The 16,331-nt window shown below is 42.6% G+C and overlaps 1 protein-coding gene across 1 annotated transcript in view; it reads left to right on the plus strand.

Annotated features, from left to right (window-relative positions):
- LOC111972869 (parathyroid hormone 2 receptor-like) overlaps positions 1-16,331 on the plus strand; it is a 114,023-nt gene that overhangs the window by 26,137 nt on the left and 71,555 nt on the right. The window contains exon 6 of the mRNA XM_070446252.1: positions 11,935-12,118. Within this exon, the coding sequence (XP_070302353.1) occupies positions 11,935-12,118 (184 nt within the window). The remainder of the gene's footprint in view (positions 1-11,934; positions 12,119-16,331) is intronic.

Consider the following 16,331-nt stretch of genomic DNA (forward strand, 5'->3'; position numbering starts at 1 on the left):
AGTACAGAGAGATTCTTGATGAAAACCTGCTCCAGAGCACTCAGGACCTCACCATGGGACAAAGGTTCACCTTCCAACAGGACAACGACCCGAAGCACACAGCCAAGACAGCGCATGAGTGGCTTCGGGACAAGTCTCTGAATGTCCTTGAGTGGCCCAGCCAGAGCTCGGACTTGAACACAATGTAACATCTCTGGAGAGACCTGAAAATAGCTTTGCAGCAACGCTTTCCATCTGCCCTGACAGAATCGGCAGAGAAGAATTGGAGAAACTCCCCAAATACAGGTTTTCCAAGCTTGCTGCGTCATACCCAAAAAGACGCAAAGCTGTAAGCACCTCAAACTCTTGGACAGGGAATAAGGGGGTTGATAACCCAGAGCACACTCGAAGGGTGACATACCTGACAAGGTGTTGGTGAGGGTGTTGTGGGCATATTCCACCCAGGTTATCTGAGCACTCCAGGAGGAAGGGTTAGCCGAAGTTGCGCAGCGTAGGCAGTCTCCATATCCTGGTTGGCCCGTTCGGTTTGGCCATTGGTCTGGGGGTGATACCCAGTGCTGAACAGAAGGATCTCCATACCTGGAATGTGAACTGGAGTCCCCTGTCGGATACAATGTCAGTAGGAATGCCATGCAGATAAAACACATGGGACACCAGCAGGTCCGCAGTCTCCCTGGAGGACGGAATGAAAGATCCGCTGTGGAAAATCTGTCAATTATGGTGAGGATGTCTGACTTACCATTGGATTGGGGAAGGCCAGTGATGAAGTCCAGAGCTGAGTGTGACCAGGGGCGACTGGGTATGGGAAGAGCGTGAAGCAGGCCGGACGTGGGTTTAATGGAGGTCTTATTCCGGGCACAGACCGAGCAGGCTGAGACAAACTCCCGGACATCTCTCTCCATGTTGGACCACCAAAAGCGCTGATGCAGGAAGGCGAGGGTCCGGTTCATACCTGGGTGACAGGTGAGTAGAATGGGCCCACTGAAGAACATCGGAGCGAACTGAATCTGGAACAAACAGAGCATTTCTAGGACCGTTACCGGGGTCAGGCTGGTTCTGCTGAGCCTGGCGAATGCGGGACTCGATCGCGGAACCAGTGTTGTCGGTGTTGAACTGGCGGAAAAGGGCGTCAGGCTTGGTATTCTTTGAACCGGGGCGATAAGTGAGTATGAAGTTGAATCTCCCGAAGAACAATGCCCACTTGGCTTGCTGGGAATTCAGACGCTTGGCAGTCTGGATGRAGAACAGGTTTTTGTGGTCCGTCCACACGATGATGGGGAGAATAGAACCCTCCAGTGACGCCATTCCTCAAGAGCTAGCTTAACTGCCTGGAGTTCCCGGTTACCGATGTCAAAATTGATCTCGGACGGTGAGAGCTTACGGGAAAAGAATGGAGCTTCTGATCAGAGGGGGAACGTTGGGACAGAACAGCATCTACCCCGTTGACGGCAGCATCCACCTCCACGATGAACTGGAGTTCTGGGTCTGGCTGAGTGACGACTGGAGCGGAAGTGAAGCGGCACTTGAGTTCCAGGAACACTGCCTCTGCTTCAGGGGTCCAGTGGAACGGAGTGGAGGTGAGAGTGGTGAGAAGTGCTGCCAGATGGCTGTAATTGTGGATGAATCATCTGTAAAAATGTGCAAACCCCAGGAAACACTGTAGTTGCTTCAGGTTTTTTTATTTTTTATTTAACCTTTATTTAACTAGGCAAGACAGTTAGGAACAAATTCTTCACTTCACTAGGGTAGGGGGCAGCATTAGGAATTTTGGATGAAAAGCGTGCCCAAATTAAACTGCCTGCTACTCAGCCATAAATATGCATATAATTAGTAGATTTGGATAGAAAACACTCTGAAGTTTCTAAAACTGTTTGAATGATGTCTGTGAGTATAATATGGCAGGCAAAAACCTGAGAAAAAATCCAACCAGGAAGTGGGAAATCTGAGGTTTGTAGTTTTTCAAGTCATTGCCTATCGAATATACAGTGTCTATGGGGTCATATTGCACTTCCTAAGGTTTTCACTAGATGTCAACAGTCTTTAGAACCTTGTTTGAGGCTTCTACTGTGAAGTGGGGGCGAATGAGAGGGGATTGAGTAAGGTCTCTCCCAGAGTGCCATGAGCTGACCACGCGCATTCACGTGAGAGGRAGCTATCGTTCCATTGCAATTCTAAAGACAAAGGAATTCTCCGGTTGGAACATTATTGAAGATTTATGTTAAAAACATCCTAAAGATTGATTCTATACATCGTTTGACATGTTTCTACTGACTGTAATGGAACTTTTTTGACTTTTCGTCTGCACCTAGTGATCGTGCATCATGATTTTTGATTACTGGGCTAAACTTGCGAACAAAAGGAGGTATTTGGAGATAAATGATGGACTTTATCGAACAAATCAAACATTTATTGTGGAACTGGGATTCCTGGGAGTGCATTCTGATGAAGATCATCAAAGGTAAGTGAATATTTATAATGCTATTTCTGACTTGTGTTGACTACACAACATGGCGGATATCTGTATGGCTTGGTTTTGTGTCTGAGCCCTGTACTCAGATTATTGCATGGTGTGCTTTTTTTTAAATCTGACACAGTGGTTGCATTAAGGAGAAGTGGATCTGAAATTCCATGCATAACAGTTGTATCTTTTAGCAATGTTTATTATGAGTATTTCTGTAAATTGATGTGGCTCTCTGCAAAATCACCGGATGTTTTGGAACTACTGAACGTAACGCGTCAATGTAAACTCAGATTTTTGGATATAAATATGAACTTTACCGAACAAAACATACATGTATTGTGTAACATGAAGTCCTATGAGTGTCATCTGATGAAGATCATCAAAGGTTAGTGATMAATTTTATCTCTATTTCTGCTTTTTGTGACTCCTCTCTTTGGCTGGAAAAAATGGCTGTGTTTTTCTGTGACTTGGCTCTGACCTAACATAATCGTTTGGTGTGCTTTCGTCGTAAAGCCTTTTTGAAATCGGACACTGTGGCTGGACTTTCAACAAGTGTATCTTTAAAATGGTGTAAAATACTTGTATTTATGAGGAATTTTAATTATGGGATTTCTGTTGTTTTGAATTTGGCGCCCTGCAGTTTCACTGGTTGTTGACGAGGTAGCGTCCCACATACCCTAGGGAAGTTAACTCCAGCGCAGGCCACTGTGACTGCCCTGACCTTGGTGGGATCCACGCGTAACCGTCCCTGTGCAATAATGTAACCCAGGAAAGACACAGAGATAGCATGGAACTCACATTTTTCAGCTTTATTTAACAAAAAGCTTAAAAAAGGCGTCCATCGAGGGCTTGAATCTGCAGAGGGATGGGACATTCCATGCAGGGGATTTGTTATTCTCTGGCGAAGTCTTGGTAATTTCTTTAAAAAATATTTAGTTATTTCACCTTTATTTATCCAGGTAGGTCAGTTGAGAACAAGTTCTCATAATCAACTGCGACCTTGCCAAGATAAAGCAAAGCAGTGCGACAAAAACAACAACCCAGAGTTACACATAAACAAACGTACAGTCAATAACACAATAGAAAAATCTATGTACAGTCTGTGCAAATGTAGAAGAGTAGGGAGGTAAGGCAATAAATAGGCCATAGAGGCGAAATAATTACAATTTAGCATTAACACTGAAGTGATAGATTTGCGGATGAGGATGTGCAAGTAGAGATACTGGGGTGCAAAAGAGCAAGAGGATAAATAACAATATGGGGATGAGGTAGTTGGGTGTGCTATTTATAGATTGGCTGTGTACAGGTACAGTGATCGGTAAGCTGCTCTGATAGCTGATGCTTTACCTTTCTAGGACACACGTTCCGCTAGCGGAACCCCCCCCAAGCTGAAAAGGCAGCGCGGGAAATTCAAAAATATATTTTTTAAATATTTAACTTTCACACATTAAAACCTCTACCGACCCCCCATCCCGGATCCGGGATCATCCTCATCAGAAACGCTGACTAGCATAGCCTAGCCTAGCGCCACAGGGATATCATATAATATAATTTCATGAAATCACAAGTCCAATACAGCAAATGAAAGATAAACATCTTGTGAATCCAGCCAACATGCACGATTTTTAAAATGTTTTACAGCGAAAACACAACACATATTTATGTTAGCTCACCACAATAGCCCAACACACAACGCCATTTTTTCACCGCAAAGATAGCTTTCACAAAACCCACAAATAGAGATAAAATTAATCACTAAGCTTTGAACAACTTCATCAGATGACAGTCTTATGACATCATGTTATACAATACATTTATGTTTTGTTCGAAAATGTGCATATTTATAGCTACAAATCGGGGTTTTACATTGCAGCCATGGTCACAAATGGCACCAAAACAGCCAGAATAATTACAGAGAGCAACGTGAAATACAGAAATACTCATCATAAAACTTTTATGAAAAATACATGTTGTACACATAATTAAAGATAAACATCTTGTGAATCCAGCCAACATGTCCGATTTTTWAAATGTTTTACAGCGAAAACACAACATATATTTATGTTAGATCACCACCAAATCCCAAAAACACACAGCCATTTTTCCCAGCCAAAGATAGTCACAAAAGCAGAAATAGATATAAAATGAATCACTAACCTTTGATAAACTTCATCAGATGACACTCATAGGATATCATGTTACACAATACATTTATGTTTTGTTTGATAATGTGCATATTTGTATCCACAAATCTCGGTTTACATTGGCGCCATGTTTAGAAATGCCTCCAAAATATCCGGAGTAATTACAGAGAGCCACGTCAAATAACAGAAATACTCATCATAAACTTTGATGAAAGATACATGTTTTACATATAATTAAAGATACACTTGTTCTTAATTTAATGCAACTGCTGTGTCAGATTTTTTTTTTAACTTTACGGAAAAAGCACACCATGCAATAATCTGAGACGGCGCTCAGAAATACACAACATTTCTCCGCCATGTTGGAGTCAACAGAAATACAAAATTACATCATAAATATTCCCTTACCTTTGATGATCTTTCATCAGAATGCAGTGCCAGGAATCCTAGTTACACAATAAATCGTTGTTTTGTTCGATAATGTCCATTACTAGTGTCCAATTAGCTACTTTTGCTAGCACGTTTAGTTCACATGTCCAAACGTTGGCGCCGGTCCAGGCGAACTCGGATGAAAACTTCATAAAAAGTTATATTCCAGGTCGAATAAACTGGTCAAATTAAGTAGAGAATCAATCTTGAGGATGTTGTTATCATATATATCCAATAACGTTCCAACCGGAGCATTCATTTTTGTCTACAGAGTAAATGAACGCATGGCGATATCATGAGTAATGCGCTTAACCAGGAACTAGCATTCTGCCAGACCACTGACTCAAATAGCTGCCATCCGGCCCCACATCACACTAGAGGCTTCATTCCACGTTCTACTGACTGTTGACATCTACTGGAAGGCGTTAGAAGTGCGAACAGATCCATATCTTACTGGGATGTGAATAGACGATGAGTTTAGCATCAACCAGCCCCAGAATTTCCACTTCCTGTTTAGAAGTTTGCATGCCATATGAGTTCTGTTATAATGTTTTCTATCCAATAGTAATAATACTATGCATATATTAGCATCTGGGACAGAGTAGGAGGCAGTTCACTATGGGCACGCAATTCATCCAAAAGTGAAAATGCTGCCCCCTATCCCTAAAAAGTTAAAGTTAGAGAGGGAGATATGAGACTCCAGCTTCAGGGATTTTTGCAATTGGTTCCAGTCATTGGCAGCAGAGAACTGGAATGAAAGGCGACCAAAGAAAGTGTTAGCTTTGGGGATGACCAGTGAAATATACCTGCTGGAGCACGTGCTACGGGTGGGGGTTGCTATGGTGACCAGTGAGCTGAGATAAGGCGGGGCTTTACCTAGCAAAGACTTAAAGATGACCTGGAGCCAGTGGGTTTGGCGACGAATATGTAGTGAGGGCCAGGAAATGAGAGCATACAGGTCACAGTGGTGTTTTGTATATGGAGTTTTGGTGACATAACGGATGGCACTGTGATAGACTACATCCAGTTTGCTGAGTAGAGTGTTGGAGGCTATTTTGTAAATGACATCGCCAAAGTCAAGGATCGGTAGGATAGTCAGTTTTACGAGGGTTTGTTTGGCAGCATGAGTGAAGGAGGCTTTTTTGCAAAATAGGAAGCCGATTCTAGATTTAATTGTGATTGGAGATGCTTAATGTGAGTCTGGAAGGAGAGTTTACAGTCTAACCAGAAACCTAGGTATTTGTAGTTGTCCATGAAATTATCCACGGCCCCCGAGTCCACGAAGTCTTGAATGTGGTGCTGACGGTTGTCCCAATGGAGGGTTGCCGGTAGTATCAGACGGTGATCGGTTTGCTGGGATGTAACTGCACAGCTCGTCAGGGTCTCCCCTTGTCCTGGTGAGCCCCGGCGGTTCCCATCAACTCTATATGCCTGTCACGTTCCTGTGGGCTTAGATGTGTGCATCCCAGCTGCCTGGGCTCCTCAATGCTGGGCTTGGGGGGCTTGGGGTGCTCTGGAAACCGGGATACGGGGGTGGTGTAAAAAAGGTGCCGTCTCATACGTTCTCAGATGCAGTTGTCAATCCTGATGGCTAGTGTCATCAGGGACTCGAGGTCCTCTCCCAGTTCCCGAGCAGCCAGTTCATCCTTGATGGAGTTAGACAGATCCTAGTGGAAAGCGGTGACCAGTGCCTCAGTATTCCCCCCACTCTTGGTGGCGAGGGTGCGGAACTCAATGGCGAAGTCAGCCACTTGTGTGGCCCCTTGGCGGAGGTTGAACTGTCGGCTTGCCACTTCCCGTCCGCCGACTGGGTGACTGAAGACTCGTCGCAGCTCGGCAGTGATGGCTAATATGGAGCTGCAGGATGGTGGCTGCTGTTCCCACTCCACCACTGCCCACACCAGGGCCTGGCGAGATGATGTAGGTGATCATGGCACGATCGGTGTGGAACGAGGACTGTAGCTCGAACACCAGAGAACACTGAGTGAGGAACCCCTTGCATCCTCCCGGGTGGCCGTCATACTGCTCTCCTTCCCTCAGTAAGAGCATTGAAGATGGGTRGTGGCTGGGTCTTCCAGCATGACAACGACCCGAAACACACAGCCAGGGCAACTAAGGAGTGGCTCCGTAAGAAGCATCTCAAGGTCCTGGAGTGGCCTAGCCAGTCTCCAGACCTGAACCCAATAGAAAATCTTTCGAGGGAGCTGAAATTCCGTATTACCCAGCGACAGCCCCGAAACCTGAAGGATCTGGAGAAGGTCTGTATGGAGGAGTGGGCCAAAATCCCTGCTGCAGTGTGTGCAAACCTGGTCAAGAACTACAGGAAACGTATGATATCTGTAATTGCAAACAAAGTTTTCTGTACCAAATATTAAGTTCTGCTTTTCTGGTGTGTCAAATACTTATGTCATGCAATAAAATGCAAATGATTTACTTAAAAATCATACAATGTGATTCTCTGGATTTTGGTTTTAGATTCCGTCTCTCACAGTTGAAGTGTAACTATGATAAAATTTACAGACCTCTACATGCTTTGTAAGTAGGAAAACCTGCAAAATCGGCAGTGTAATAAATACTTGTTCTCCCCACTGTATATATATATATATATATATTTATATTTGCAAAAAGATATATGGGGAATGGATGTGATGCTGACAATTTCATTGATGGAAAGTACAATCTATCTGCAATATACTGTATATTCCCCCCCCATAAAAAAAGGTAAAACGAAACAAAATGCAACAAGTTTGCTGTCTTTCCAGCTTCAGTTTGAAGTGCAAACTAGTTGCATTTTGTTTTGTTTTACCTTTTTTTATGGGGGGAAGAATATATTGCAGATAGATTGTAGCTTCCATCAATGTAATCGTCAGCATCACTTCCAATCCCCCATATGTTTTTGCAAATTTTAATATATATATATATGTATATGTATTTGTGTATATATATGTATATATATGTATGTATGTACATGTGTGTATATATTACATGTGAATTTACAATTCCACATTTGAAAGTGATATTTTCACATGTGAAAATGCGTATCCAATTTTCACATGTGAAAGTTTTTAGCATGTGAAACTGTAATTAACATGTGAGGTGAAAACGTGTTATTCTCCTCACATGAAAAGGTTATATATTAAATGTTTTTGTATACTTTTTTTGGGGGGGGGGGTAGATCAGCTTTAATACTGCAGATAGATTGTATATTCCATCAATGTAATTGTCTGCATCACTTCCAATCCCCCAAATATTTTTTTGCAAATATATACTGTGTATATATATATGTATATATACTGTATACATATATATATATATATACACTACCGTTCAAAAATTTGGGGTCACTTAGAAATCTCCTTGTTTTTGAAAGAAAAGCTAATTTTTTGTCCATTAAAATAATTTCAAATTGATCAGAAATACAGTGTAGACATTGTGAATGTTACTATAAATTACTATTATAACTGGAAGCGACTTATGTTTAATGGAATATCCACATAGGCGTACAGAGGCCCATTATCAGCAACCATCACTCCTGTGCTCCAATGGCACGTTGTGATAAAGAATCCAAGTTGATAATTTTAAAAGGCTAATTGATCATTAGAAAACCCTTTTGCAATTATGTTAGCACAGCTGAAAACTGTTGTCCTGATTAAAGAAGCAATTAAACTGTCCTTATTTAGGCTAGTTGAGTATCTGGAGCATCAGCATTTGCGGGTTCGATTACAGGCTCAAAATGGCTGGAAACAAAGCACTTTCTTGTGAAACTCATCAGTCTACTCTTGTTCTGAGAAGTCAAGGCTTTTCCATGCGAGAAATTGCCAAGAAACTGAAGATCTCGTACAACGCTGTGTACTTCTCCCTTCACAGAACAGCGCAAACTGCCTCTAACCAGAATAGGAAGAGGAGTGGGAGGCCCCGGTGCACAACTGAGCAAGAAGTTTGAGAAACTGAGCAAGAAGTTTGAGAAACAGACACCTCACAAGTCCTCAACTTGCAGATTTATTAAATAGTACCCGCAAAACACCAGTCTCAACGTCAACAGTGAAGAGGCGACTCCGGGATGCTGGCCTTCTAGGCAGAGTTGCAAAGAAAAAGCCATATCTCAGACTCGTCAATAAGAAGAAAAGATTAAGATGAGTAAAAGAACACAAACACTGGACAGAGGAACTCCAAATATTGGATTGCATGTGAAAGCCCAGCCTTTATGCCCTAAATCCGATACTAGGCACCAGAGGTATGTAATTAGAATGCTAACAACAACAACAACCATTGGCCTTGTCTGGCGAATTCTGAGATACCAAACATTAGGAACATTTTTTTCTTCTTACTTTTACACCTTTTTCTCCACAATTGGTAGTTAACTCCTCAACATTTGGAAGAGGCGAAGTTCTAGAGCCATGCGTCCTCCGAAACACAACCCTGCCAAGCAGCACTGCTTCTTGACACACTGCTCACTTAACCCAGAAGCCAGCCGCAACAATGTGTTGGAGAAAACACAGTGCAGCTGGCGATCGAGTCAGGTTGCAGGCACCCGGCCCACCACAAGGAGTCGCTAGAGCGCAATGGGACAAGGAAATCCCGGCTGGCCGGCCAAACCCTCCCCTAACCTAGACGACGCTGATCCAATTGTGCGTCGCCTCATGGGTCTCCCGGTCATGGCCGGCTGTGACACAGCCTGGGATCAATCCCTAGTCTGTAGTGACGCCTCAAGCACTTAGACTGCTGTGCCACCTGGGAGTCTTCAGGAACACCTTTCTAATATTGACTTGTACCTCCCGGTCCATGTTGACTCCAATGCATCCCACAGTTGTGTCAAGTTGTCTGGATGTCCCTTGGGTGGTGAACCATTCTTGATACAGTACACACGGGAAAAGGTTGAGTGTGAAAAATCCAGCAGCCTACCCCGTTCAAAGGCACTTACATTTTTTGGTCTTACCTATTCACCTTCTGAATGGCAAACATACACATTCCATGTGATATAATAATTTGTATGTTATAAGATAATGGCTAAAGTGTTCCACTCTGAAACTGTATAACTGTGTGAAATGTATTAGAATTATAAGACTATAATCCAATAATGTGTGTGTAAAACAAGTTAAGACAAAAAACATTGTGCTGCTATGTAGCAAGGTGAGAAATGTATAGTTGAGACAACAAAGGACAACTGAACTACAGATGACCTAGTTATAACTCTGACAACAGGAAAGAGGACCCTTCAAAGGCCCCTCTAATCTAGGGAGGAGAGGAATGGCTAGAAACTGCCAGGCCGGTAGAAAAGTGATAAACTAGGAATGTGAACTGTGGGAAAAATACATCCCACCTAAAAGAAAGGTGGAGTTTCTATTGATAAGAATTGAGTTGTGTGTGTGTGTGTGCGTTATAAAAAGACTGTGATCTCATTTTGAAGTCAGAGTACTCTCTGAATAAAGGATTGATCTATTGCAGACTGYGGGCTTTGTCTAATTCTTCATTAACCAGGGTCTTACAAACATCTGGGAATTGGTCAAAGTTATAAAATAGTTCAGTTAGGACATTGGGATAAAAATTCTCGTGACACCATGTCTCCCGAGTGGAGCAGTGGTCTAAGGCACTGCCGCTCAGTGCTAGAGGCGTCACTYCAACCCCTGGTTCAATTCCAGGCTTTATCACAGCAGMCCGTGATTGGGAGTCCCATAGGGTGGCCCAGCATTGTCCAGGTTAGGGTTTGGCAGGGGTAGGCTGTTGATGTAAATAAGAATTTGTTCTTAATTGACTTGCCTAGTTAAATAAAGGTTAAAAATATAATGTCTCAGCTTAAAAATCATTCTTTAACCTGTATCCTCCCATTGATCTACACTAATTGAAGTGGATATAACAAGTGACACCAATAAAGGATCATAGCTTTCACCTGGTCAGTCTATGTCATGTAAAGAGGTGTTCTTAATGTTTTGTATGATCAGTTAATAAGACCAGTGCTTATATGGACTGGTCTATTACGTCAGAGTACACTAGAGAGAGAAAAACACAGGCTATCAGACAGCTCATGTGGGAGACATCTCTTTATTAAGAGTAGTTCTGGATGAAAGAATACTCTTTCTCCAGTTAATGGAGCTTTTGAAGAGAGTGAAATAGAGACTGCAGAGAGAACACTCAGGGACTGACTCAACGGTCCCCAGAATCAATGTGAGTGGGTGGCTTGGAAAGTGTATCTTTCCTCTGAGCAAAGAGTAACCGATTTTGTCTATAATCCAGCTAAATTGTGTGGGAGACTATTATGCCTTGTTCAGATTTAATAGCTGAGATGAAATGGCTTTAAGTCTTGGCCTTAACCTTTGTATGTGGGCTAAATCAGTCTTAAACAAATCTACTTTGAAACAAAAGTATACACCTCACACACACGGTTATGGGTTTAAAAAAATGAAGACATCTGTACCATATCAGATATAGAGTTGAAATGTATTCAATTTTGAGTTTGCATCCAAATTTGACACATTATATACATCACAGAAGACTGAAATATAACAAAACTGTTTGACATAGAAACACCAGATTTTCATCTGTTTTTTKAAAATAATCTTTATTAATGATTACATTTTGAAAAATATTAATAACATTGCACCCATGAGGCCAAAGAAGGCATTTTTGGTCATTGACTGCAGGAAAGGCCTACAAGACGAGACACACCGTGACGGCAAACAGTTAAAACCAGCAGGCCTCTGACAAGAATATCGCGGTCATTTTCTGTTCATTTCCAGGCGATTTTATATGTTGGATCATGACCGTTCGTCGACACCCAGCAAGTGATCGCTAACACACCGCAGCCACCCGCTGCTTTTCGACGTTCTTATTTGCATTTTGTCTCAGCTATAATAGACTTTAAGGACTATTGCTAACTTTTCCTAGGTCTGTGTTCTCTTTCAGGCGTCTCCACTGTACCAGGAACTACATCCACATCCACCTGTTTGTCTCCTTCATGCTCCGAGCCGTCAGCATCTTCGTCAAGGACCGGGTGGTGTACGCCAGCGCCGGCCTGCAGGAGTTTGATGCGGTGCTCATGGACAACTTCAAGACTGTGGCCATGGCGCCACTGGACAACTCTCAATATGTGAGTAGTGGTGCTGCACCCCCTGCCTGCGCTTCCCACTCCTACTCTCCTCCTCTCCTCTATGCATCCACTCCTGCCCTCCTCCACTAATTCTCCCTAAAGATCCCAATAAACCCTGCTCTTCCAGGACTCATGAAGAAATGAAATAGGGAAATAGAGTAAAATATTTAAACGAAATTGGGATCCTTAACGTTAAGAAAAGTCCCTAAACAAAAAACAAAATTTTTAGTTTCCCCCCTCCCACAACATTTTATTCATAGTGCAGTTATCACAAAACAGATCATTTTCCGTGTTATAGCCTAACTAGATAATAGGCTATGACTGCCTGGGGAAAGTTGTGTAATTTAAATAAAACCAGAGAGGTGAACTATAGGCTACTTTGGTGAATTTGTGAGGCATGCAAGACAAGACAAGAGATACAGATTACCAAGATACTGTATATGCACACCACGGTTCTTTCTGCCTGCCCCCTCCTCTCTTTCCTTCGTGCTGGTTAGCCTGCTCTTTCTCTTAGCTAATGAAGAAAGTTTGTGTTCAGTCTTCAGTCTGTTGTGTGTAAAATATCCTAGCCTATTCATTGATGATAGGGCCTGTTTTAATGAAGTTGCGAGACATTGCAAGCCAAGAAATTGCGAGATACAGCATATCCCATGCGAAATACAGATTTTGATTGCCGATACATAGGCCTAGTGCATGATTTTGACGCTGTCTGCCTCGTGGCCGACCTGCCTATAGTGTGCCCTTACCCTTTCTCTCTATCCCTCGCTAGCTCGCCATGAAAGATGCGATTGTTTGTGTTCTCGGAAGTACCACAACCAATCAGTCTCCTCTGTTCCAAAAATACGTTGTTAACAGTTGGAAAAATTGCAGAGAAGACAAGCAACAGCAGCAAAGTCCTGTATGGTAATACTTTGAGAAGTTAAATGAGAAGGAAATGCAAACCTTGTGAGGTGGAATTGAGGTACAGTAATGGTATTACAAGTGCAATGCTTAACCATCTGAAAGGAACAGAGGAGACTGATTAGTTGCGGTACTTCCGAGAACACAAACACTTGCACCATGAGACCCAAACCGTTGCTGGCAACAGTGCAGGTGCATTGTGAATTCACGTGGAATTTTATGATTTTTCAGGTTTTAACAGAAAACCGGTAAAAAACTAGCAGTTTAAACGAAAATGTGTTTTTGTCACTTCCCTAACCTGGACACATGATTGCTCCAACACATACCATTAACTAGGCTAGTAAATGCAACCTCGTGTGAGGGACCTACTTCATTTCTAGATGTTTTCTTCAGTCCACCATGCCTGTGATGTGCGTTTGAATATACAGACTAGTCTTCCATGACTCATGCCCATTCAACCCACTGCACATTTAATGAAGAGCTCGAGCCAGGGGGCTATTTGATTTTTCCTGGTCTTTCCTCAACACCTCAAAATCATGCATGCTGTTGCACTCAAAAAGCGAATCAGACTGGCTATGCTCAGTACCCCAAGGCTATAGTCTCCACTTGTCTGTGATTTTAATTGTCCAMCTCTGAAAATGCTCTGTCAGTCTGTCTGTTCCCCTACTGTAGCCTCCTCTGCTCTGTAATTGCTGTATAGACAGCGATAAATACAGCAAACATGTGAGGGAGGATATACCACAGGGAGCACTAGCTTAGCGCTATAGATTGCTAGCCCGCTGCCATAGGCTTCACAGGTGTTACACAGAAAATGTGTATTTTCTATAAGGGATAGCTGGTTCAAAGAGTTCAAAGCCATAGAGACTGCCATGTTTTACTTTAATCTCTTCCCTTTGTATAGTAGTTCCTCAGGGCCATTTAAAATGTTTTGTGCTTCTTACTGTACTATATTTTCTATCGACGTGTTTTGTCTTAAGTCATTCAGCCTTAAGGCTGTCTGTTGCATGTCTAATGAGGGCTGGAACATAACAAGATATATTTACAGAGTCATTTTCCTTTCAAGTGTGAGACACCAGCTGAACATTTATTAGCACTATGGCACAGCGTGACATGCTCATGTCGCAGTGCTTTTGCTCAGAGCTTGGCCAACAAAAGCAGTTTCAATGGTTCTTCCCATGGGATGTGCATCTTGATTAAATACTTGTATGCTTATTGTTTTACCTGTGATTAAATGTGCAATGCTGCAGCTGTCATGGATTCCCGGTACTGCTGCTCATTCCGTGCACCAGTTCCGGAGGTCTACGTCACCGGCCTCTAGGCGTCACTGAACTGTCTCATTACGCACACTTGATTCCAATTCCCCTGATTAGTTATTGTATATATGTGCCCTCTGTTCACCATTGTCTTGTCAGTTATTGTTACCATGTCCGTTGGTCGTGTGAGTACCTGTGCTTTGTTGTTACGGCTTTCGTGCTGCGTGTATTTTGTACTCGTTATTACGGGTCTCGTCCCGTGTATTGTTGTGCACTTGTTATTACGGGTCTCGTCCTGTGTATTGGTATTACGGGTCTCGTCCTGTGTATTGTTATTACGGGTCTCGTCCTGTGTATTGTTATTACGGGTCTCGTCCTGTGTATTGTTATTACGGGTCTCGTCCTGTGTATTTATTGTGTTTGGGTTACATCCCTGTGTTTTTGTATACGTGTTTGTTTTTAGCTTCGTRCCTGTGCCTTTCATGGTGTGTTGTATTTTTGCGTGGAGTATTAAAACCCCCTATTACGTATTCCTGTGCTTGTCTCCAATAATTTATAAACGTGACAGCAGCCTATTGAGAGAAGACAATTGTTTTCAGTTTATTTGTGATGCGATTTAATCTCTGGCTGAATTGTGAGTAGGCTTTTGTTTGAGACTTCAAAGAAGGAAGTTTGTCAAATGATTTTGACTGATCTGACTGGTGATTAACAGCAGAATCAGCTAAATCTAATCTCCTCCCTCTCTCTCCCCTCCTCCTCCCATTCCTACCCCTCGTTCAGATCCTTCTATTCCTCCCTCCTCTTCCTCCTCTACCCTGTTTTCCACTTAATGTTCCTTGCAAGGATGCAGAGTTTTTTCTTATCAGAGTTTTTTCTTATCAGAAGTTAGTTTTTTCTTATCATGTGCAATGACACACTTTTATATCATATCATACCTGCCAGCTTCAAAAAGCTGAGCGTTCACATATCACTAACATGAAACACCCAAGAAGCGAGCCTCAGATGGTGACACCCTAAATATTATTTTGAGGATAAATTCAACTGCCTGGGTCCTCTTCCTCCCTGACAGAGAAACTGACCTAAGTGTGTGGAGAAGCAGCTATCAGCCCAGGTTGATCAGAGAGACAGTACTGACCATGCCTCAGAGAGGTGTAACATACTGTATGAGTGACACGTTGATGACTTGTCTACCTCAGATTGGTGAGGACAAATAGTTACTGAAAGTTGCAAAGATACTGTATGCTATTCTGAATGCTGCAGATCAACTGTCAGAGACAGCCGTTGGAATATATTATACAGTATATTTATAACAGTGGAACAGAGTACGTAGGAGGACAGAGAGAGAGAGTGAATGTCTTAGTGTGGTGTTTGAAGGCCACTGTATTGAGTAACCCGAGGATATGCTTCAGTCTGATCTTCTGTACGGTGGGGCAAACTCATCATTCACCATAGTTTGTTGTGATAATGAAAGAGGTGTCAGAGAGCTTCAAAACTCAAGCTTTCTGGGTAATATAAAATGTGAGAAAAAGGTTCAAGGTCTCTAGTAGCACTGTGTCAGCAGAGACTGAGGGAACAAAGAAATTAAGTGAGATAAAAGGAGAGCGAGACAGAGAGAGAGAAAGAGAAATTGGGGTAGTGAGAGAGGAAGAGAAATGGAGGTAGAGGGAGAGCGGCAGGGAGAGAGAGGGAGAAAGAAAAATAGAGAGTAAGAGAGGTAGAGAGCGAGAGAGACAGAGCTCCATCAACAGTTTGTGGAGAAACAGAGGGAGAGAATGTTGCGAACTGAACACATTACAAAGTATAGGCTTCCCTGGGGTCGTTAAGACAACACAGAGGAATGCTTCTACTCTTATTTGTCAGGCAGCAGCTATTTGATATTCCATAAGGAGGCCACAGGCACCAAGTTCTTACAGGATCATCATCTGACCTCTCCTCAGCAATTATCCTAAAACAAACTTAAAAGCACTGGTGGCATAGTTAGATTAGAGACACAGACAGGTTCTAACAAACCTGTTAATGAACTGATCATGTTTTCCTCTAGAAGACTAATTTGTTCATTT

This window comes from Salvelinus sp. IW2-2015, linkage group LG2 (genome assembly GCF_002910315.2).
Source record: "Salvelinus sp. IW2-2015 linkage group LG2, ASM291031v2, whole genome shotgun sequence".
NCBI classification, from domain to species: domain Eukaryota; kingdom Metazoa; phylum Chordata; class Actinopteri; order Salmoniformes; family Salmonidae; genus Salvelinus; species Salvelinus sp. IW2-2015.